We start from the raw sequence: 22,022 nt of genomic DNA, 5'->3' as shown, positions 1-22,022 counted from the left end.
CTCAGCAATGCAATGTCATCGGCGAAGCGCAGGTTACTAGGTACTCTCCATTAACTCTTATCCCTAACTGTTCCCATCCTAGGCTTCTGAAAACCTCCTGTAAGCACGCGGTAAATAGCATTGGGGAGATTGTGTCCCCCTGCCTTACACCCTTCTTGATTGGTATCCTGTTGATTTCTTCTGTTGCTTAACGGATTACTCGTACCTTTACTAGCACTTGCGTGGTACAGTGGAATCTTGCTGTAGATATGACATTGATATACGGTTGAGCTGTTGAAACTATAGTCACAGAGCCTTTGTTCTTCACATTTTCTATTGTTGTTGCACGCTCTCTCAGGCACAGCGCACGTGTTCCACCCAGGTGAACCGTAAACAATGCTGCGTGCTGCCCGCGTCGTATTTCCGACACTGCACTGTGTTCCACGTCCCCTGGTGAGCCACGTTATCTCGCCGGATGGCGCGTCAACTGGGCGTTGATTTGTTCGGCGTTGGCGCGCTTATTAATTCTTCCAGCCACACGACGAGTGATTGTGTGACGCCCACGCGTGGCATAACTGCGAAGGAAATCCTAGATGTGCCGATGCCTCCGCTACGGTCCCGTCAGGTGCGAACATTACTGCCCGACGTAACTTGGTCGTGCAACGTGGAGCAACGTGCGGATACAGAAGTGCGTAATGACGCGTGTCTGCAGACTGGCTTGCGCGGAGCTTTGACAACGCGCTCGCAGCGAATGCGCAGCGTTATGCTTGGAATGGCAGCTAAGAGATCGAGTGAGATATACTCGCAGGGCCCTTTATGCATTCGCCTAGGGCGATTCGAAAGTTAAAGCCATCTTTTTCACATCATTGGGTGTTTTTCATCGCATTCAGATGGATGACATTGAATGTCATCCAGCTCATTGGATGTTTTCATCTGATTGGACATGACGTCATGATGACGTCAGAAATGTTGGTGACTTGTGACGTCATGAAGACGTACTACGGTGACGCCATCACGTTTTTTTCGCAGTACTCGCGTCAACACCGTATACGCCGACGGTAAACCTTGGCATTTGATCAGGCATCTACGTCTCTTTGCCTTAATAAACGTTTATTTAGCCAAACCTTCCTTAGGCTTAAGGCAGCGTTCTGTCCAGAGCTCCGCTGACTGCTGCTGCTCGCTGGCCCTGGTCCAAGGCTTCCCGTCGAGTCGACTTCACAAGGGCTGTTGGTGGATTCACGCCTTCCACGACCAGTGCGGCAGTGTATTTGTCTGCATTAACGCGGAGTTCACCTCGCTTTCACGCGGAACGATTGTACGAAGTGTGCGTCAATATTGGTACCCGTCCAGTTTGATGACTGGGGCTGAGGTCTGCGCTCAATAATAAAGGCTTTTTTTTCTTTTACCTGCCAAATAGTGTCTGCAATTCATTCTAATAGCTCGAGTGGTTTGTCTTCGACAGCGCGATATCGATTGTATGGGCTGCGTAAGCGATTAACCTACAGAAATCAAGAGCCGACATATTTCCGTCGTGTCTTCTGAAAACTCAAAAGCGAGGAGTAATGGAGACTCGCCCTGTCCGCATGCTTCACGAAATCAGCTGGTAGTTTTGCGATGACACAGTGATGTTTTGTTTTTCTCATGAGGTGTCCGAGTCCACGGAAATCGTGGGTGAAGTCAAATAAAACTGCACCATAGCACCTGCAGTTCAATGCACACCGCATTCCACAGTCGTAACTATTGGCGTAATGGACCACCGAATGTTTACTGATGAGCTTCAGGGAAACTGAGGGAATATGGTTCAAAAGTATACGAGAAGTCGCTCATGAAGCGCTGACAGCAGTTCACAGGTCCCCGTCTCTGTCTCGTCATAACAGAAATTCCTCAAACTAAGACATTCGAGCATCACCGTTAGTGTAAGCTGGAGCCATGTATGAGCGTGGAACCACGCAATACAACTAGTGTTGACTTGCCCAGAGCAAACTACGCGATCTATGAAATGAAATTCGGTAGTGCAAAGTTCGGTGCGTGAAGACACAGTCTACCATACGGCAATGTCAACAGGAACAAACGTTTGTCGTTTAACGAGAGGGATATTCAAAGTCGTATGCTAACTGCGCCATAAGCACCATTGAGCCGCGTTATGCTGAAAGATGCTCATAATCAGGTATCTAATCGTCTGTTTTTCATGAAACATCAATTAACATTGTCACATACACCACAACTTCATCCTCCGGACGAAGTATACGGTCTCGACGAAGTGCGACCAAACGACATTTCACGCGTTGTGTGAAAGCAAGCCGGTCGTGACTCATAAAGCCACGATGCTCGACGTATTTCCACGGGCTATATGCAAATGTTCGCAGCTGCCAATAAGCTATTTGTCAATTGCAAAGATATGACTGATACGCTCGGGAGAGAAAAAAAACAACAACTAAAAGTTGCGTTCGTCAGGGCACGCAGGACCCCCGAAGGCTTGCAATGAGCCGGGTTTCGACACCGAGTCAATGGCGATGCCACCGGTGTGGCAACACCTTCCGGCACTGGCATTGTATCGACAGCAGGTGACGACTCCTCGTGCCCGTCTGTGTGCACGGTGTCACGCATTGTTCACCTCCATGCACCACCCACACTCCTGTTTCCGCGAGACAGCATGATAGAGGCAAACGTATATATATTATATGCACGTATGCAGCCAGCACCCGACACTATAGCCAGGGCCAAGGTCTGTGTACGCGACTTCTACTGCCGTTTAACGAACTACGCTCATTTGCTCTCGTTTCGTCGGGAGCATCATAAGTGAAAACCTATAGGAGCTATAGCTGTTTCAGCAAGCGCTATCCGAGAGAAAAATAAATGGCCCGGTTGGTCCAACGTTCGCCATCCAGCGTAATGCGAGCTTTGTTTGTCATCAACGCGGCACTGCAACTACTTCTGCTGGATGCAGCGTCCGCCGTCCAGGTGAGTTCAAGCTCCCCACATTGTTTGAAGTTAGAGTGATCAAACAGGTGAACAGCCTTAACTGATCACAACTTAACCTTCTTTCCAAAAGCTCACTGTAGAGCGATCTGTTGTGATCAAACGCGTGGTCATGGCATTGGGGTGTTCTTCCTATAATACTAGATGGTTTATCAAGTAGTCTTTGTTCATAATTTGAGGTTGTACTTTGAACGTTCACGTGGAAAACTTCACTGGCGTGTAGAATCGGAGACATGACACAGCCTCATACCCAGATATTTTAACCCAGAACATCTTTCTCCCTCAACGCTACGCCAGTGATAAGACGTGTAAATTTGTGTCACACGTATTGGACAGACCAAGTTCTTTTTCGTGACTTGCGCACTGCAGTAAGTTAGGTAACGTAGACGAGTGTGGGTATAGGCCAGTTGGTTATTCATGATAATTAAGTGACTGCAGAATATACACAGGAAAAAGAAAGGAGGCAACACGACGCGGTATGCCCGTCGGTGTCTGCAGTTATCTTTCTTAGTAATGTCAAATTAACTGTAGGCTACTGGCCAAGCTTTCCTCGGCCCATATATCTTTTAATCTACAAACCCAGTGCGGGCCTCCCCTCCCCCCAATTTCTGCCTTTGATCAGGAACCACGGCTCCCCGACGAGAGTGCCAGGGTGGTCTACAGGCCCGAAATTCTGTCGCTGCGCACTGGGGAGCGCAGGTTGTACGTGCCGCTTCGGCGCAAGACGGCCGCATTCGAGTCCGTCGCCGGCGGTGCAATATCGCCGCCGTCCAACTGCACCTTCGAAGGCAACGTCTACGAGCAAGGCGTCAGCGGTACGGGCAGGGCGGTGGTGATCGCCTGTCCCGGTGACCCAGAAGTGCACGCCATCATCATCACTTATCAGGGCGAGGCGATTACAGTGGCGCCCAATCGGAACCGCAGTGGCACGGCGGGCGTCGACAGTGAAGATGAAGAAAGACACGTGGTGCGCCGCATACCCTCAACGTCCAAGCTGCTGACCTCCTGGAGCAAGCTGTCCACCAGGAGACGCAGGTAAGTCGTTCGTCGTCGCATGCGGCTTCCCTTACAAAGCGTTCTTTCCACCCCGTGATGTATATCACGTTGCCAACCCGCTTGTGCCCACCTTCGCGTCACGTGTCGACATGTTAATGACCTCCACTCTTCCTTTGCTTACACCCAAAGAACAAGAGTCGCGCTCCTTTTGCAGAAGTATCTGTCAGAGACACGGAGATTTGCACTGACTGCCTTGACTTCAGCACGTGGCTTCGAGGTAACTGGCACTGCAGTATCATACTGTAATTCATTGGAGTCGTTGCACCTGTTCGTATAAACTTTACTTGTAACACAGTACGGTTCACTTTGTTTAGCAAAATAACTCAGCACCCTCGACAGTGGAGTTAAGCAGGAAATATCGCTGCTTTGGAGAGAGTTATCGCCACTTTAGTTCTTCATAGTGGCGCTGTCTTGCCACTTGAAGTCGCACTAACAAGAACCAGGAAAAGTATCGCGGATGAAAGAGTTGGCTGTTGGGCAAGTTGGTGTTTTGACATAGAAACCATCGTGAGAGGGGAACTAAACAGGACACACGAGAAAGAACAGACGAGAACAGGCGCAACTTTGTTCTCGTCTGTTCCTTCTCGTGTGTCCTTCAGCTCCCCGGTCAAGATGGTTTCTACATCGCTGATAAGTTGTATTACTTAAACCATATCTTTGGAGATGGTTGCAGACTTGTCGAATCACGCTGACTTATACTTAAAGTGCAACTGGCAATTCGATTGTGTACAGGAGTGTCTTATCTCCTATTAAGATGAGAATTGACCCTCTTCGACACAGTGACCTAATGTTATGCTTAAGAAACATTCCTTTTCAATGGTGATTCCGGTGGCGGTACCCATGATGATCGATACTATTTGTGCAGATCTACTTCGTCCGGTGGACGTGCCATTGAGCTGGCGGTGTTCGTGGACGCCGCGTTGAGTAACAACAGTCCAGACCAGAGCGAGCTGCACAAGCTCCTTTTAGCCATGCTCGAACAGGTACGCGGTCACTCGGTGATCTAGGTAAACTGAGCCTCCTGCCGTCCATACTTGGGGAATTTCAGTTGGACATGTTAGTTAATCACCCTTAGTGTGGAATTAGCAAACAAGATAGGGAATTAAAGAAAGAGACGAAGACGCACAGAGAGCAGGTCGAACAGGTACGCCGTCACTCAGCGATCTGGTTTTCGTTGGTATAGTTCGCGCCCTGTGTGCCTTCGTCTTTTCTTTTAATTTCTGCCTTGTTTGCGGTATTCAACACCTAAGGGTCGAAGCGCCGCGCATATGAATGTTTGTGGTCCCCTTTCTGTGGCAGGTCCAACTCATCCTGGAGTACAGGTCATTGGGAACGCCGATCAAGCTGAATATTGTCCACCTTGAGGTTCTCAACGCTGGGGTAAGATGATGCGCCGAAAGCATTCTGTTTCGTGGTAGCTAATCAAGTGTTTATCGAGCATTTCGATTCGTAGGGTCGGGTATTGAGGTGAGGAGCAGAACGCAGAGGGCGTGGATGAGTATTTGCTTGTAAACGTGGCGATGCGCCCGCCCCGGTGGTCTAAGTGGTTAAGGCACTCGGATGCTGATACACAGGTTGCGGGATCAAATCGCGGCTGCGGCGGCTGCATTTCCGGTGGATGCGGAAGTGCTTGAGGTCCGTGTGTTTAGATTTAGGTGCGCGTCAAGAAAAGCCCAGGTGATCGAAATTTCCAAAGCCCTCAGCTACGGCGTCTCTCATAATCATAGCGTGGTTTTGGGACGTTAAACCCAACGATTGTTATTACTAAACTTGGTCATGTGTTTATGGAAACGGTTCGAACAACGCAGGACATAGTCTACCAAGACGAACGCGACCTTCAACTGGTTCATGCGTTGTCGGCATAATGCTCGAAAAGCACGTGGAAAGAGATACACTTCACGCGCCGCCAATGTGACGTTCACGACGAAATCGATTTCAGTGGGAGATAACTCTATTCATGGCTCACTGCCGCATGTTTTGGCGTCATGAAATGCCATGAGTTCTGTCCTGTCACTCTATTCCTACCTGTTTCCGCATTTTGCCTCGCGCTACGAAAAATCCTTTTATGGCTATATATACGTCTTTGCCTCACATCTATACAGACTGCCGTTGGAATTCCTCGTAATATTCGTGAAGCACGCCAATGGCTAACGACTCTATTGTAACTGTGTATCCTTTAGAGAAGCTTTCCTTGAATATTAGCATGCTTGTTATTCGACAGACGCTTTTATCGGGATTACTTCGATTTAACTGTTATCAAATTTAATCGCTGCATAACGCTTTCATTTCTGGTCACGCGTCTGGAAGCCGCGGAATAATATTAAGGTCAGACTTACTTTGTTTTATAATATTGCTTTTGGAATCTGAACTGCTCTGCTGGCGACATCACTACGATGCCACGGGCTTCACGTTATCCTGGCAGAAACGAATCCGATTCACGGAAGAAGAAAGTGTGCAAAAGTTGTTGGGCGAGCCGCGAGACACTTGCATCTGTTCGAAACTGTCAAATCGAGCTTCTCGATCGCGTTACGCAAACAGTTGCGAACCTTTGCACTCTCCTCGCAGAATGGACCTGCCACGGCTGGCGGTGAGGTCGGCAACTACCTGGACAACTTCTGCACATGGCAGTGCAGAATGAACCAGCAAAGGGCAGCGCGAGGAAGCGGACGGTGGGACCATGCAATACTGCTGTCCGGACTGAACCTGCGCAGTGTGCGTATTCTGTGGGCCCCGCCGGTGGCTCAGGCGTATACTGCGTCTGAGTCGTATCACGTTCTAAAAATAGCATCCAGGTCTTAGAACCCATGAACTGCGGCTGTGTGAACGTAGTCTATAGCCCTGTGTGCTGCGTTCGCACTGTTCAAAGAGCCGTGTACTCTGTAGACATGGGTGGTGCTTAGCACTGAACATCTTTTGAAGTTTGTGTTGTAACGAGAGAAAACGGGCAGAAAGAGAAAAAGCAAGTAAGGCAACCGGAGAAGCCCCCTATTTACTAATCATTGCAGATGGTAGAAAAAAAAAAACAAGAAAAATAAACATGCGGAGGCGTATACAGCACACGGACTTCATCGTGCCCTTAAATGCGCTAGCGCAAGCCGCCCGTTTTCGAAAAGAGAAATATTATTTAAGTGAATTTTGGGCCCACGGCCGGTAAGGGCGGTGATCCGATATTGTTCGTACTCACTTAACGATGGAAAGAGCGGCAGACATGGCAGCAAATTGTACGCGATAGAACGTGAGTCTGCAGATTGCGACCATGCAGGGACGTTATCTATAGACTAGGCCACGTCCTTCATATTCGTTAACTTGTCTTTGAGCTTCCTGGTCTAGAAAAGAACATAAGCAGAAGCCAGTGCCACCCTTTTTTTTTTCACGTTATTGTGGCATCAACTTCACCCAGGACGTACTCATTGCAGGGCAACAACGACAATGTTGTGGGCTTGGCGTTTGTGGGAGGCATGTGCGAATGCCGCTTCAGCTGCACGATCATCCAAGCCGAGAGCTTTCAGGCTGCGCTGGAGGCGGCGCACGAGATCGGGCACAACCTTGGAATGGAACACGATGGCACTAAAAACCGCTGCGACCCGGACCGATTTATCATGTCTCCTGCCACGGGCCCAGGGAAGACCAGCTGGTCCGCCTGCTCAAGACAGTACCTGGAGGACTTTCTCGCGTGAGTGCTCTTCGCGGAAGCTGTCGCACAGCACTGTATAAGGTCACGCGTATGGGTACCCTGTACACCTTCCCTTATTTCTGCATCGAAAAGCGCCGCCCTCTTACTGAAAGAAAGAATGCGTACAGATGGCTTGCGCTGACGCCACTGAAACTGCCGTATTGGTGAAAGTCATGGCACATGCAAGGTTTTTTTTGATGTCGCGTGTTGTTGTTATCACTGTATCGCTTGCAAGTTATCTTGTTATTGACGCTCGGAGGCCTATAGTGTTCTGGCTGCAACGTTATCATAATGAAGCAGGCTGTAAACTCGATGTGATAAGAAGTTGTGACCGTGACGTCACGTGCGAGCTATCTGTATGAGGGCTCCTAAACCACTGAAAGTTCCAAATGTAAGCGTATAGTTTCTTTGTCGCCTTCACTATGCCCTTCTTACCAGTGATATCTCCTTCTCGCCATTAATTTCTTCATAAAATGCGTGGACAACGTCAGTATTAAGCGTTGAGCCTATCAGCATTTCTGGCCTTTCAGCTACACGATGATATGTCCGCTCGCACAGTATAATTAAGACTGACGAAACGAATTGAAATCAGTTGATCGCGCACGTCGCGGGAAGCAAGGCTGAACGTATGTTCGACATGGCGGCAAAACAGGGTAGGGTACAATTGATCTCTCGCATATGGACCAATCAACGAATTATTCCTAACGATCGACTTCACGCGGATACACCGCTGGCTTTACTAATTGTACCGAACAGGCGGGAAACGCATGGAAATGATAACGTGGTTGTTCTTTACATAGGCGGCAGTGTTTAAAGGCCACTTAAAGATCTGAGATGTATTTCTAGCGACTGGGAAAAAAAAAACCTGGTGAGGTTCGTCAGTCTAAAGGAAACGTCAATAAAGGCGCGCTTCTGTGCACGTCCAGAAGGTCCTTTGGCGCGCAGATCGAAGAAAAATTTGCGTGTTTGAATGGAACGCGCCGCTCACTGTCCTTTTGGCAACATTGGTCAACAGAGATCTAGAGCTGGTGTAAGTTGCCGTAGAGACCATATGCTGTAGAGAGCATTTATGCGGTACCCTAGAACTATAGTGTGGTGTGCCACGAATGTAGAGGATTAAGTTGCGCGTGGTTGTCTTGGCGCTGGCTGGAGAAGAAGATAAGAAAAGAGGACGAGGAGAAAAGAGAGGACGATTAACCAGGCGTTTTACCCTGGTTAACCTACGCTGGGGAAAAGGAATTAAGGCTTTAAAGAAGATCAGTAAAATATAGGAACCGTTTGCTTTGTCTGCAGCCGTTGAGTTCTTTGCAATCAGCAATTAACTGAATTTATTTCCAGAATAAAGAAAGTTCAGGTGTAAATGGATAGCTGAAGGGCTGAGATACGGTCGCACAAGGATTGTAAGTTTCACAGCCGGCGTTTCGTCAAGGGTACTTGTGCGCTCGACCGCGAAGATAGAGGTCCCCCTCGTCGAAATGTTGGTTTATAGCGTCATTTTTTGCTTTCGACGAACTTTTGTGACACTCAATTTATCGTATTGACCGCATACGCTCAATCGTGGACGAATGTGTCCTTGTACTTACGCGCCAACTGTAATAAATTCAGTGGTTTGATTCCACGGCCACTGGCCGGCTGGTCGCGCGTGTCCTGCAGGGGCCGGGGGTCTTCGTGCCTTGCGACCGTGGACAGTGAGCCGGTGGAAGAGCTGAGCGAAGACCCGCTTCCTGGTGAACTGTTTCCTGCGGACGACCAATGCAAGCTTGCCCTCGGAAAGCGTTACAGCGCATACGCTTCGTCCAAGAGCCCTTTCAACGCAAGTGCTCCTCTGTCCTAGTAGTTTTCTTTCCTTGCTGCCACAGATATATAAGTTGGACAATCCGGACGTGTATAGCCTTCTTATTTTCCAGGAGGGAAGACAGGTAGGATGTCCATAATGAGATAGGGGTTATGTCGCAGTATAGCTCCGCCGTATTGAACTCCGCCGTATTGAACTAAATTATGGGTATGCTGTTGGGGTTGTTGTGTGTAAGCCAAACTGCCTTACTAGCTGCGTCTTGGGATACACACAAGAAGAACGTTGGGATGAAAACGGTGGAGCTCGTTTAGGAGTGCTGCATTCCTCGTGCATGATCATTGCTCCTGCATGCTTCATTCCAGCAACATACAGTAAGCCCAGGATGAAATACAGCCGCTAATTGGTGCTTCATAATGATGATAAAGAATAGGAGAAAAGCGGGCGCGAACAGTATACTGTGCATATATAATATCGCGCGTTACCTGACACGCGGTCGTTTATCAATTATGTAGCGAAGGCTACACAGAGCTTAACTTTCTCACACACGCTTTATCTGCCTGTATCTCCTTCTGCATTTAGGACGTGTGCCGGCAACTGTGGTGCCAACAAGGGCAGTGGGCAAGTGCGGCGCACCCAGCATTGGACGGCACCACCTGCGCCACTGGAAAGGTAGTTATGATTGTTTTTGTTCCTTCTCTTAGTCGCTGATGTAAAAGAAAGAGCCATTACACTATAGCTATACCTGCCGCAGCATATGTATAGTCGTGGCGCTGGCTTTATGCTGAGCCCATAGGTGCCGTTCATCTCGGTCGTTGAGTCCGCATTTCGTCGAAGGCGTAGGCGTGCGCACCTTGCGCAGACGCCTATCATGTAAGGGGGCGGGGGGGGGGGGCGGGGGGGGGGGCAGCACCTTCCTTAAATATGTAAGGTGGCCTCCAGCCTGTCCCCATAGCTTTACTCATTGAGACCTGTCCCGTTATTGTCGAAAGTGTGAGGTTAAGCCATGCAGTATTTTTTTTTAATGATAAGTGCAACCGAGGGCCCTCGATGTTGCATTCCAAGATGTTTTTCTTCCCTGCTTTGCGCCCAGAAAACCGGCAACCAAAGACATGGTCTACGTGTGAAGAGCAAGTCATCACTTAATATTAGTTTTGTCAGCCGTCACGAACTTATTTGTTTTTTTTTAGGCTCTACCAATTGAAATGTGGGGGGGGAGGGGCAGTGAAACTTACCCCTCGTTCCCTTAATGGATAAGCCGGCGCACGCCTATGGCCTAGGGTGAAATTCAGGAAGAGCGCTCGTGCGCCTAAATTTGAGGGCACATCGAACGACTACAGATGGCCTAAACGAGAACAGATGGCGAAGATAACAAGCTGCTCTATCGCGATGTGCCTTGTAATCATAATCTGGTTTTGGTGCGCATATTTATAACCTCCGTAATTTTTTTTCCTGACGAAATATTGTTTTGAACCCACACTATAGCTTTATAAGCGTCATGCTATGGAAAGGGTTTATAACATATTACACATGAACATGTGCGCCTGCGTGCTTGCGTACACAGCGAAGCACAGCCGGCTATGATTCCTTCCGTGAGCGGCATCAATCGAACTTGGCCAGTGCGGGACTATAGAGATAAAAGGAGGCTCACGTTGAGAAATGACGCTTAGTTTGAAAAGACGGTATGTCTTTAAACTCAGTTCTTACCATATGCGCTTAAAATTGTGTGAATACCGTCATGGGCGTCGGTAGGATTTTGTCTTAGGGGGTGCAAGCTTGTGTTTCATATCTGCAAGGGAAGGAGTGGAGTCAAGGAGGCTTAATTTTTTTTAAACCTTCTTTGGTGGAGTGTTGTAGCTTTGGTGGGTGTCTAGTAGTGATGCGGCTTGAGGTGAGTAGGTACCTTGATTGTACCCTCCTGTCGACGCCCGTGAATATCATGGTTCGCTTAACCCTGAGTATTCGAGCGAAAGAGCGAGACAAGAGATCGAAACATAGGAAGTGTGTGTGTGTGTGGCGTAAATATCACATTACATTCTGCTTGTTCCTTTTGTGAACGTAGGTCAACATCGCCAGACACACAAATTTCGCAGAGTATAATTTTGTTCATTCTTTTTTTTTTCTTGTGCGCAGTACTGCCGCGAGGGGTCGTGCGTGGTGGCGGCTCAAGATGGCGGCAGTGATGCGTTGGCCCCGTCGAAAACGGCGACCCGAAGCGGCGCGGAAACAACTCCGGCGCCCAGACGACCCAACAGTGGCCGCTTCTTCCCTAGCTACACGAACATTTGGGACCGCTGGTTCAATCGCGTGGTGTCCAGATTGTTCTGAGTCGGCGCCGTGCGCATATGGTTTCACGGTGCCAGTTTTCGTAATGTGATAGCTAATGTTCCTGGATAGCTCGAGTCTCTAGCTAAAGTTCCTAGATGTTAGCTAAGGTCCCTAGGGAAAACTCTAGGCACTTTAGGGATAGCCATTCTCGACGGCTGGATCGTGTCTATTATACGGCGCTAACAGCACCGTAGCTAGTTGGCAAGCCATAGTCACGTGACCGGCCTGTAGCGTGTAGAATGAAACATAATTACGTGCACATAATGATAGCGATACAGAAGTGGTTGTATTTCGGATTTGTAAAATTTGGAAAGGGAAAGGGGGGCGGGACGAAATTTAAGACAGAAGTCGCGCGCTCTTCTAATCCAGGATCATCGTGTCAAGTCAAAGTGAAAAGTGACGTGTACGTATCTACGTTAGAGGCACCCGTTAAAAGGTTCACGGCGTCGGTATGTGGTGTTGCGTGCGCCTACGCTTTGTCAGACCGTTCGTGTAACGTTGACTGGTCAGAGGTCCTTTAAAAAAGTGGCTGACCGAGAGTGTAAACCCCGCCACCCTCTCCAAACAATGAACTCCTACCTGCTGCCCTACCCAGCCTGAACGCATATGAGTCGATAGCGCAATGTGTAATTCAATGTATGATTCTTATCGGTGACACTTTCTATTTATTTTCACGCCCAGTACGAGGTTTCTTGTTATTTTATTGCTTATATTATACACAATGCACCGGTGCTTGTCGTAACTTGATGCTGCCTCATAACCACTCTCTGAATGAATATTGCGATTTCTACAATTCACAATGGTCAATAAAGCGATGCTGAACTTGATGTGCGGTTATTCGATACAACATTCAGCAATTTTTTTTTTCAGGGTAGAAAAATATGCGATTAAGCTCACCGGGGCGTGATGCAAACAGAGAACACAATCCATGATTAGTCACTTTTATGTCCGGCTAGCCACAGTCATATAGATGAATCGTTATGAACTGGTGATAAAACAGTGTGTTATTGCCAACGCAATTGATTTATTTGGTTTCATTTCCTTACGGGAATGGCCAGAATGGAAGTGCACGTTGGATGACCCATAAGTCACGCATTCGAGACGTACATAAAACACGCTGATAACAACACTGCGAATAGTTATTCCAAACAGCGCACAAGCGGGACATATAGATGAGTCCACACAACAGAGGCGGTGACTTCCAGCAGGGTTTTATTACGCAAACGTGAAATATTTAGGCAGAAAAAGACAACAGAAGGCACGTGAGAAACATGATAAGAATGACGCCTGTAGACGTTAGATGCTGTCCAAGGTGTCGCCCGAGTATGGCACACTGAACTGCCGGAGGATGGCTTCTCGGCTTGCTCCTCTTGTTCAAAAACCAACATGTATGCTGGATATACGCACCTCACCCTGTCAAAAGCCTCTTGCCATTCTCATTTGCCACCTCAAGGCTTGTAGAGAGAGTAATCGCCGAATCTTCCGCCCTCAGTGTACGACAAAAGTCGTGCAAGCACGGGATTTAAACGGTTTTTCTAAGTGTACAAGGGCTGGCGCGGGCAGGTTTCCCGAGGGGCCTCCTGGCTGCGCTGGAAGAGGACATGCTTGTCGAGGTTCGAAAAGGCGAAAGTCTCGGCAAAACTACCGAGATCGACAGATCGAAGCTGACCGTCATGCAGTATTTACAGTCAACCACAAAAGTTTGCAGACCACGCCAAAGTCACTGAACGTAGTGGAGATCAGTGGCCAAACTCCCTGTTCGCGTCACCTAGTGGTGCGCCATCTACCGTCGACCACAGCGCTAGGCCGGAAACAAGGCTGCTTGTTGTTCACTGGCCTTTCAATTGTCTACTGCCGCGTAGCGCATTGTTACTTCGCTGTTTTCACGCGAAGCGCTTATGACCGTCGCATTTATATTTTCATAGCATGATCGAAGCTGTCACGGCGTCGGCGTGCATTAAACTGCGTTACGTTGGCTTGGTATCCCAGTCAAAAAAAGTGAATGGGTCCAACTGGTCATACCAGTTCCCATGAATTGGTCCCAAATGGCATTAATTGGAAGCCAACTGGAATGCTGAACTTCAATAGGAAAGACCAATTGGACCTTATAGTTCCAATTGGCCAGTCCAATTGGTTCACCGCTGACCATTTGATCTCCAATTGGAATGCTTGTTAGTCCAATTGGCTGCCCACATTCCAATTGGAAAACCATTGGAACAGTGCATTCCAATTGGCCTCCCAATTGGCATCCCAAATGGTGTGCTTGTTGGTCCAATTAGTTGTACAACTACAATTTGGGAGAGTGTTGGAACATTGTTCTTTCAATTAAAATTTGTTTCATATACATAAAAGTTGATATTTGTTATTTACATGGCAACTTAATTTGCTATAGGCCAGGGCAGAATTCCAGGCTCAAGTAATTGTCATGATTCTTATATATTGGAGTCAATTGAGCCATGTATACATATTTTGAATTGAAAACTTCATTGTAGTGTGCATTAGGTTATGTTCTTCAGTCATTTATGTTCCTTATAAGCAACTTTTTTTTCTAGAGCTGTGGCGTTTACTATAAGGTACATTTTAACTCAAAACAGTGGGACAGTTATAGCATTAACAGTTAACATGAGTTTGAATATGGTACAATTAAAAATGCAGCTAGTTCTGCTGGTTTGTGACCTATAGCTGTGCTCATAGAAGCAGTACTTTCAGTCTCCTGCTGGGTGATTGCCTGGACAAAAATAGGCCCATTGCTACATGCAAGCTTCATCACTTGTTTTTGTCATTTTTTTTTCTTGGATATTTTGTGTAGACGAAGTAATAGTCACTGATGTGGGTATAAAATTAAAGGTTGAAGTTGGTGCACGAAAGCTGTAGTGCAAACGGAGTGTAAAAATCCAGCACAGCACACATGTTGTGGGAATTAGTCATATGCGAAGCAGTCAGCATGCGTCAGCCAATGCTGGAAATTTCATTTTGAGCCTTCAGCGTTACGAGGTGGATAGACATCTTTGTCCCAATTGATTAGCTCTGTGCATATTGTAGACTTTCCAGGCACATCAAGTACACTGACGCGTGAAAGGTAGCTTATGGCACAACATAACATCAGTGTTCCCATTGGAGCTTGCACTTCAGTTATATTACCATGAAGTGCATGCTATCGAGTGATGATGTGCTTATATACAGACAAGTGCAACCCTTGAATATTGCTCGCACAGTCCTAAGTGCACATATGTAAAGCTTATCACATTGATATAAAACAGGAAAGCCAACTCTGCAACTACTTTGTCCTGACAAGGTATTTTTCATTGTACAAGGTATCTTTCTAAAGTAGTTTGAAGCAGTGACTGAGTGGAGGCTGCCATGCAGAATTCCAGGGTTTGATTCTGGCTTCACCCACGATTTTTATTTTTTGCTGCCATCTGGATATTTCGCGACATGAGCTCATTCACACTGTTGTGTTAAGATTTCCAATGTCTGGGCTGATATAGCCTGTGAATCACTCACAGCTAGTGGTGTGTGAATAGTGAAATTTCATCTTTGATTCTAATGACGCCGAATAGTGGCCAAAATATAGAATACGTAACATTTTATTGAAAATTGAAAGGAAGAACAAATTAATGAAGTCAGCTTGTATCCTCAAGCACATAACGCAGTAAGTGAATGCTGCCGAATGACAACAAATTGTCCTATAATAATACTGTTGTCCTTCATCGTTCCAAGTGCTTCATGCCCAAAAATGGCAGCATTTCTTGCCTAATTATAGGTCTTGATATATCTTAATGGATAGACTATGCAACCTCTTTCTGCACAGTAGTGCTTTTGAAATTAATGAAATCACAGCAGTATAACCTTGGTGCTGTTTGTACAACAGAAGACAACCACGCATTTCCGAGAAAAGCTCGTGGCATTCCACCACAATATGTTTATTAAAATGGGCAAAAATACAACAAGTCCAGGCATAAGAACACTCAAACAAAACACAAAAATAATAATATGCATGAAATATATGTACATATGTAAAAAATAATACACAAATGCACAAAATTTGCACATAGTTGCATCTGAAATTAAATTACAAATTAACAGTGCACATAAAATTTCACAAGGTATAGCAACTTGAATGACATATGCCACTCTGACAAAACTGAGTGCCGAATACCCACTGCACACTGGCCATGACGTGCTTGCATTTAGGCAACTCAGACAATTTTAAGAGGTCAATGGATTTCCGTAAAATTTGCTGGTTAGCAATTTCCTTTACGTGACCTGCAGTTTCTGAGCATGCATGATCTTAGTTTTTCCTACGTTTAATTTAGTTTCAATAAAGTTCAATTGTTAGGCGGCGCTCATACTGTGTCCTCGTCCTGCGAGATGTCGTGTTCGCACCAAGTTTCAATGTACGGTCACTCACACCAGTGTCACTAGAGCTGCAATGCTGCTCATGTGCACAAACCCAGCTTGTAGTGCTATTATTTCACATAATGATGCCACAGAAGCATGGCTTTCATTATATATGTATCAAGAGTACAATGAGCAGCCACTGTACCTGCTTATGCAAACAAATGCACCAGTTGTTTTGCACTATCACTAGCACTCTTCCAAGGAAAATGAGCAAATGGAGAAAGCAGTGCCCCATAATCTCTTAGTGATTACACCTATGGCTTACTCAAAAAGGGCTAAAACACCTAAAATAGCTTGCTTAATTTTGAATGGCCTGGCAAAACAGAAAGAATTTACGATCGAAAACGATACATTCGAGAGTACACAAGAATATGTATACCTAGGACAACTACTCATGGGAGAACCTAACCACAAAAAAGAAATTCACTGAAGAATAAGAATGGGCTGGAGCACATTCGTCAGGCACTCTCAAATAATGTCAGGAAATCTGCCACTATCATTAAAGAGAAAAGTATACAACCATGGCATACTGCCAATTCGGATGTATGGTGATAAACCATGGAGAATAATGAAACAGCTAGAGCGAAAGCTGAGGACCACGCAGCGTGCAATGAAACGTAGAATGGTAGGAATAACAATGAGAGACCGGAGGATGGTAGCATGGCTAAGAGAACAGACAGGAGTTGCAGATGTCCTAGCTGACATCAAGCGAAAAAAATGGACCTGGGCTGGTCTTGTAATGGGCTGGAGCACATTCGTCAGGCACTCTCAAATAATGTCAGGAAATCTGCCACTATCATTAAAGAGAAAAGTGTTCACCAGACAACTGGTGAACAATAAGAGCAACAGAATGGTTACCAAGCGATGGTCAACACAGTTGGGGAAGGCAGGGAGTTAGACAGAGCGACATAATTCGGAGGTTCCCAGGAATAAAATGGAATTAGCTCGCACAGGATATGGTAAACTGGAGATCATTGGGAGAGGCCTTCAACCTGCAGTGGACTAACACAGGCTGAGAATGATGATGATGCCCCGCCGCGGTGGTCTAGTGACTAAGGTACTCAGCTGCTGACCCGCAGGTCGCGGGATCAAATCCCGGCTGCGGCGGCTGCATTTTCGATGGAGGCGAAAATGCTGTAGGCCCGTGTGCTCAGATTTGGGTGCACGTTCAAGAACCCCAGGTGGTCGAAATTTCCGGAGCCCTCCACTACGGCGTCTCATAATCATATGGTGGTTTTGGGACGTTGAACCCCAAATATCAATCAATGATGATGATGATGATGATGAATTAGGGAACATAGAATTGTCGAAGAAGACTACAGAGAAAGAGTGCTGGGAGGTGCACATACATATGAAACATTTTCCACATTGATTAATACACTAACACTTCTTATTTCTAGAGGCTGAATAATTACTGTAGGAGACTGTTTGAATAACACTTTGTGCACATGGTTAACGGTCACCAAGTCATACTTTACTGGTCGGCACCGAAGTTTCCAGACACATATGCATGTGTTATCACCACTTGAAATGATCTTTTCAATAATGGCAAATGATCCATCCAAGAGTTGAACAACTGAAGTATTAGTCTTTTTCTTTGACGCGTACAAGCAGTCTGTCAGGATTGAACCGTTTACCATCATTCTTCTGTACTTTACAGAGGGTGGCAGAATTTCTTGCTCAGGTGATGAACAGGCTGGTGGAATACAAGAACCACTTCCAAAAAAACGGGTGCCATCACTGCTGCTTTTGCTTTTGTGAGTGACCTTGGCATCAAAAGAATTGCAATACAGCACCACGCTAGGGCTGGCAGTCAGATCCTGCAGCTCCATTACAGTGTTTTCAATCTGCAGAACTCTACACAGCTGGTGTGGAATTCCATTTGCAGCTTTGATGGCCTCTTTGAGGCTCCCATTTCCCGATTCAAATGGAAATGCGGAATGTGCCCACAGGGGTCCCCAGTCGTGGATACTCTTGACAATATGTGTCAGCTGGTGCATGTTATATGTCATGAAAGCTTTTCCAAAAAGCATTTCTGAGCGCACATGAAACTCTAACAAGAGTTTCTCTGCTCTGTTAACTTCAGCAGTTTCGATACTGCGCTGCAGCATAATATGTAAAGCTTCCACCAAGCATGCCCAATGCTCAAGGTATCTTCTCTCCAGAATACCATGGAGCACTGGGATGCTGTAATATAGTATCCAATTCTCCAGCTCTTTAGCTTTCCACCATCTCCGCTCTTTTGTTGCTCGCGGCAATCTTTTCACGTCTCTCGGTGGCCTGATAGCCAAAAGCCTCTCATCGACCATGTTTTGCTTGCGACTGAGGGAGTAGGCATAACCTGATGACTCAAACCACAAGTCTAAAAACTGCCGTGCTACACCGAGTAAAATACAGTGCATGTAGTCAGGGACAAAGCCTGATACGATATTAAAATAGGGCAGGCCGATCAACGGAGATGCTGTTTTAACACCATTAACAGTCACACCTTCCCTAACTGCAGTCATCATATCTTCGACCATCTGGCTTTCAGTGCGCTCAGTGGGGTTCAATGGTTGAACAGGGTACTTAGTAGAACCACCAGCTCGTTCACCTTTCTGCAGACACCAGTTACATCCGAAATAACCATTAAATTGTGTGACACCTTGCATAGGTGCCCTGGCAACAGAGTCAACTGCACAACAAATGCAATAAGCTTTGTATGTCTGCAGTTGACCCTTCCGCTCCAACACAAAGCCATTTTCACTGAGGTGGCTCATTTCCTTTACAAATGTGTTCTGAAAAAGCTCCATATTTGGTTTCTCCTTCCAAAACCACAATGCCGCAAGGACGAGTTTTGACATTCTCTGTTCAGCTGGGATCTCATTAACAATTAACTGAATAGGCCAAATGGACGTGCCACTTGATTTGAACAGCGGTGTGCCATCGGCATTTAGGGTGAAGGTGATTCTGGGCCCACACTGCTGTGTTGAAGCTGCGAATTTGTGGTACATTTCACCATCACATAGATCACCCAGTGAGCCATCATGGTGAAGTGGCTTTGTTAGGTCAAGGAGTGCACAGTCTTTCAACAATCTTTGCAACTGTGATTCCACATCAAGAGTCACAAAAAAAGGCATATCAGATAGACTGGAAACACTCGTTCTGTGCCCACACTGTATGCACTGAAAAGAGGCATTTGTTTCAGCATTTTCTATATGTGTGAAGCATTTGGGGCAAAAACAATAATATGTCATGGTTGTGCCAGTTTTGCTCAAAAGTTTGGAGAGCTGGTACCGTGAATCAGGCAATATTGGATGTTCGAAAATTCTGTTAATAAGGTCCAACATGCTGGTCAGCCCAGTGAATGACAAATTATTTTTCACAGCGTGCTTCAGCACCATGAGGAGAATGTCACCTCTGGACAAAACCACTCTTTCAGTGATAACATCAGTAAATAACTCTCCAAACTGCGACTTGCCACCATGACTCGGCCCCGTGGGACTGTTAGGCATTTGCTGCTGAAAGGAGAAAAGAAATAATTGTTCAAAATGGCAGCACTCGACTGAGACTTCACAATTAATTATCCAAGTCAGCTAGAAATCGATCCCTCTTTTCTCGACAAATGATGCCATATATCCCAATTTCTGTGCCACATACCCACGTCCATGACGGTTGGCTGATTTGCTGCATATAGTTACCGTGGCCGCCGCGGGATGCCGCCATGTACCCCCCTCCCTCCGTGCACTTGTGATTACACTGACAGTAAGCCACGCATTTGAAGAAAAACAAGAAGGTGCTCAAGGTCATGATGCACAATGATAAAGGGGCACATGTTCTTGCCCCCTTGTCATCCCCCTCCCTGCACTGCTTTCACAAACATAGCGCTGTGTGTGTGTGAGCCTTCATTGTGTCTTCGTTTTCAGTGAGCTCTTACCGTTCATAAATTCTGCATTTCCAATGCCTAAACAAGCTAAGTGATCCCCCAGCAGTTAATGACATCAGCCATGTTTGTGTAATTTTTGCAACTTCCGATGGACCTACCATGTCATCTTCTGAAGGCAGCTCTCCAGGATCATGTTGCTCTGAACCATCCTCATCAGACATGGACAGCTGCAAAACAAATAGAGCAGAGAAAACACAAAAACGATGAAACCAAGAGAAAAGGGAACTCGTCAGAGATCGGCACCACCTCGACGTGTGACAAAGCCATGTTCGATTTTTAGTGCAAAATCTGCAATGACACCACATATGGAGACACAACAGGCACAAGTGCTGTCATGCCTCTGCGATGTCACCGCATATTACTAAATACTCCGAACAACCACTTCTGTTATACAAAAAAATACCCACATAAATATAGATATGTGTGCATACCTCTTCATCATTTAGCAATGTGTCATGGGAAACCATCGGGTTGGCATGCTGTGGCCTATCATTGGTTGCTTGCAGTTCTGGAGTAGTGGGACTGACCGGAGCAGATGTCACCCTGGAGGCTGCTGTGCTACAAGCATCGCTTGAAGTTTCCTGCAAGAAAACAGCTTATTAATAAAAATGCACTTAACGTCTCGAACATACTACCTCACCTGTTCATCCTCACTACTCAACGTATCAGTTCGAAGTATGCCATTTATATCTGTCGAGACTGAAGCTTGTCCTGCTGCTTCATCATCAGACGAGGATGTGTCCATAGGCACCTCCTGAATGCGAAGAAGTATCTTAGACATATGTGCACGCCTTAAGTCGAAGCTTTACTGTGTAAGCTCCTATCTAATGTATCGTAATAGAGAAAGGTTTTTGTTTGTTTTTGAGAATGACAGCATCAGTTCTCATTGGGTTTGTTGCATTTAAACCCAATGCTAATAATAATATTGGGTTTACTTAGACAAAAACTTAACTCAATGACTGACTCAGCAATGACAAGTGACATCACAATTTTGCTAATAACAAACCCAAGGCACGCAAAATCGATTAATTACGCATTAATGTAAAATATAACTAACCTGTAGGCAAGATATTCGCAAAACTCCTGCGAACATTGTTACCATTTTACGTAAGCCGTGAATTCAGACAGAAAAGTCCGCTTTAAATGTTCTAACAGATGCAATGTACTGAACTGCTACAACTGCTTTCAATGCCCTATTAGAGATTTGTTAAAAAAAATTTTAAGTCAATGTTAAAATCGGTTACAATGACCCGCTCAAATAGCGGCTGCCATTCACAGCCGCTTTATTTGTACTCAAATGTCGCAGCAATACCAGTTTGCTCACTACCAGTTGTTCACTAAACAGTAATTTACAGCGTGGTTCGGTACCGCCAAGCGAGCGATATCTGCCGTCAATATTTACGTTCACCCTCGGCAACTACATGTGCGGACAAACGCAGGTTGTTCGCCCACACAAACTGTTGTTAATACGCTAGGCGTGTTATGCGAACCAAGACATGCAGTCTCGTGTGAGTCTTGAACACCAGCGCCAATTGAAGGCGTTAGAACAAAAACAAAGGTAAACTTACACGCTGTTGGCAACCCCTCTCAGTACTTCTCGGTAGCACAAAGTCCGATCCATGGTTGATATATCGTTTATATGGGCCTCTCTTCTTTCTCTTTGGAAGTTGATACATTATGACCGCATTAGACGATTTGTTGGTGCACGTGTGGATGCTCCTCAGATTGTTGTTGAGCGCACAACCGAACACCACTTCAGCACAACGGCAACCATGGCACATCCTGACTGGTCAGCGTCACAAAAGATGTCCAGTTTCGTATTTCAATATTTCATTTATTACTGTAATATCTGTACATCTGGTAAACCAATATATACTCATAAAACCTAA

The 22,022-nt window shown here is 46.2% G+C and overlaps 2 protein-coding genes across 5 annotated transcripts; one reads left to right on the top strand and one right to left on the bottom strand.

The window, feature by feature from the left end:
• Positions 1-2,195: 2,195 nt before the first annotated feature.
• Positions 2,196-12,634, top strand: LOC119181825 (A disintegrin and metalloproteinase with thrombospondin motifs adt-2). Of its 2 annotated transcripts, none has more exons than XM_075875168.1 (9): positions 2,196-2,940; positions 3,542-3,993; positions 4,880-4,997; positions 5,314-5,394; positions 6,580-6,726; positions 7,431-7,687; positions 9,341-9,500; positions 10,062-10,151; positions 11,613-12,634. In XM_075875168.1, exons 1-9 carry the CDS (start codon positions 2,836-2,838, stop codon positions 11,805-11,807), a joined length of 1,605 nt encoding a protein of 534 aa, XP_075731283.1. In that variant the 5' UTR covers positions 2,196-2,835; the 3' UTR covers positions 11,808-12,634. The 2 variants fall into 2 exon arrangements, with proteins under 2 accessions (XP_075731283.1, XP_075731284.1); XM_075875169.1 differs by having other exon boundaries at positions 2,197-2,940; positions 3,581-3,993.
• A 4,440-nt stretch (positions 12,635-17,074) lies between these two features.
• On the bottom strand, positions 17,075-21,914 carry LOC142774610 (uncharacterized). Of its 3 annotated transcripts, none has more exons than XM_075875165.1 (5): positions 21,702-21,914; positions 20,774-20,887; positions 20,565-20,714; positions 20,232-20,300; positions 17,075-19,708 (listed from the first exon to the last, which is right to left on the bottom strand). In XM_075875165.1, the coding sequence occupies exons 1-5, from the start codon at positions 21,912-21,914 to the stop codon at positions 17,525-17,527; spliced, it is 2,730 nt and encodes a 909-aa protein (XP_075731280.1). In that variant the 3' UTR covers positions 17,075-17,524. The 3 variants fall into 3 exon arrangements, with proteins under 3 accessions (XP_075731280.1, XP_075731281.1, XP_075731282.1); XM_075875166.1 differs by having other exon boundaries at positions 17,075-19,705; XM_075875167.1 differs by lacking the exon at positions 17,075-19,708 and having other exon boundaries at positions 19,984-20,300.
• Positions 21,915-22,022: the final 108 nt, after the last annotated feature.

This window comes from Rhipicephalus microplus, chromosome 10, assembly GCF_043290135.1.
Source record: "Rhipicephalus microplus isolate Deutch F79 chromosome 10, USDA_Rmic, whole genome shotgun sequence".
NCBI lineage: Eukaryota > Metazoa > Arthropoda > Arachnida > Ixodida > Ixodidae > Rhipicephalus > Rhipicephalus microplus.
This window is presented reverse-complemented; position numbering and strand designations above follow the sequence as displayed.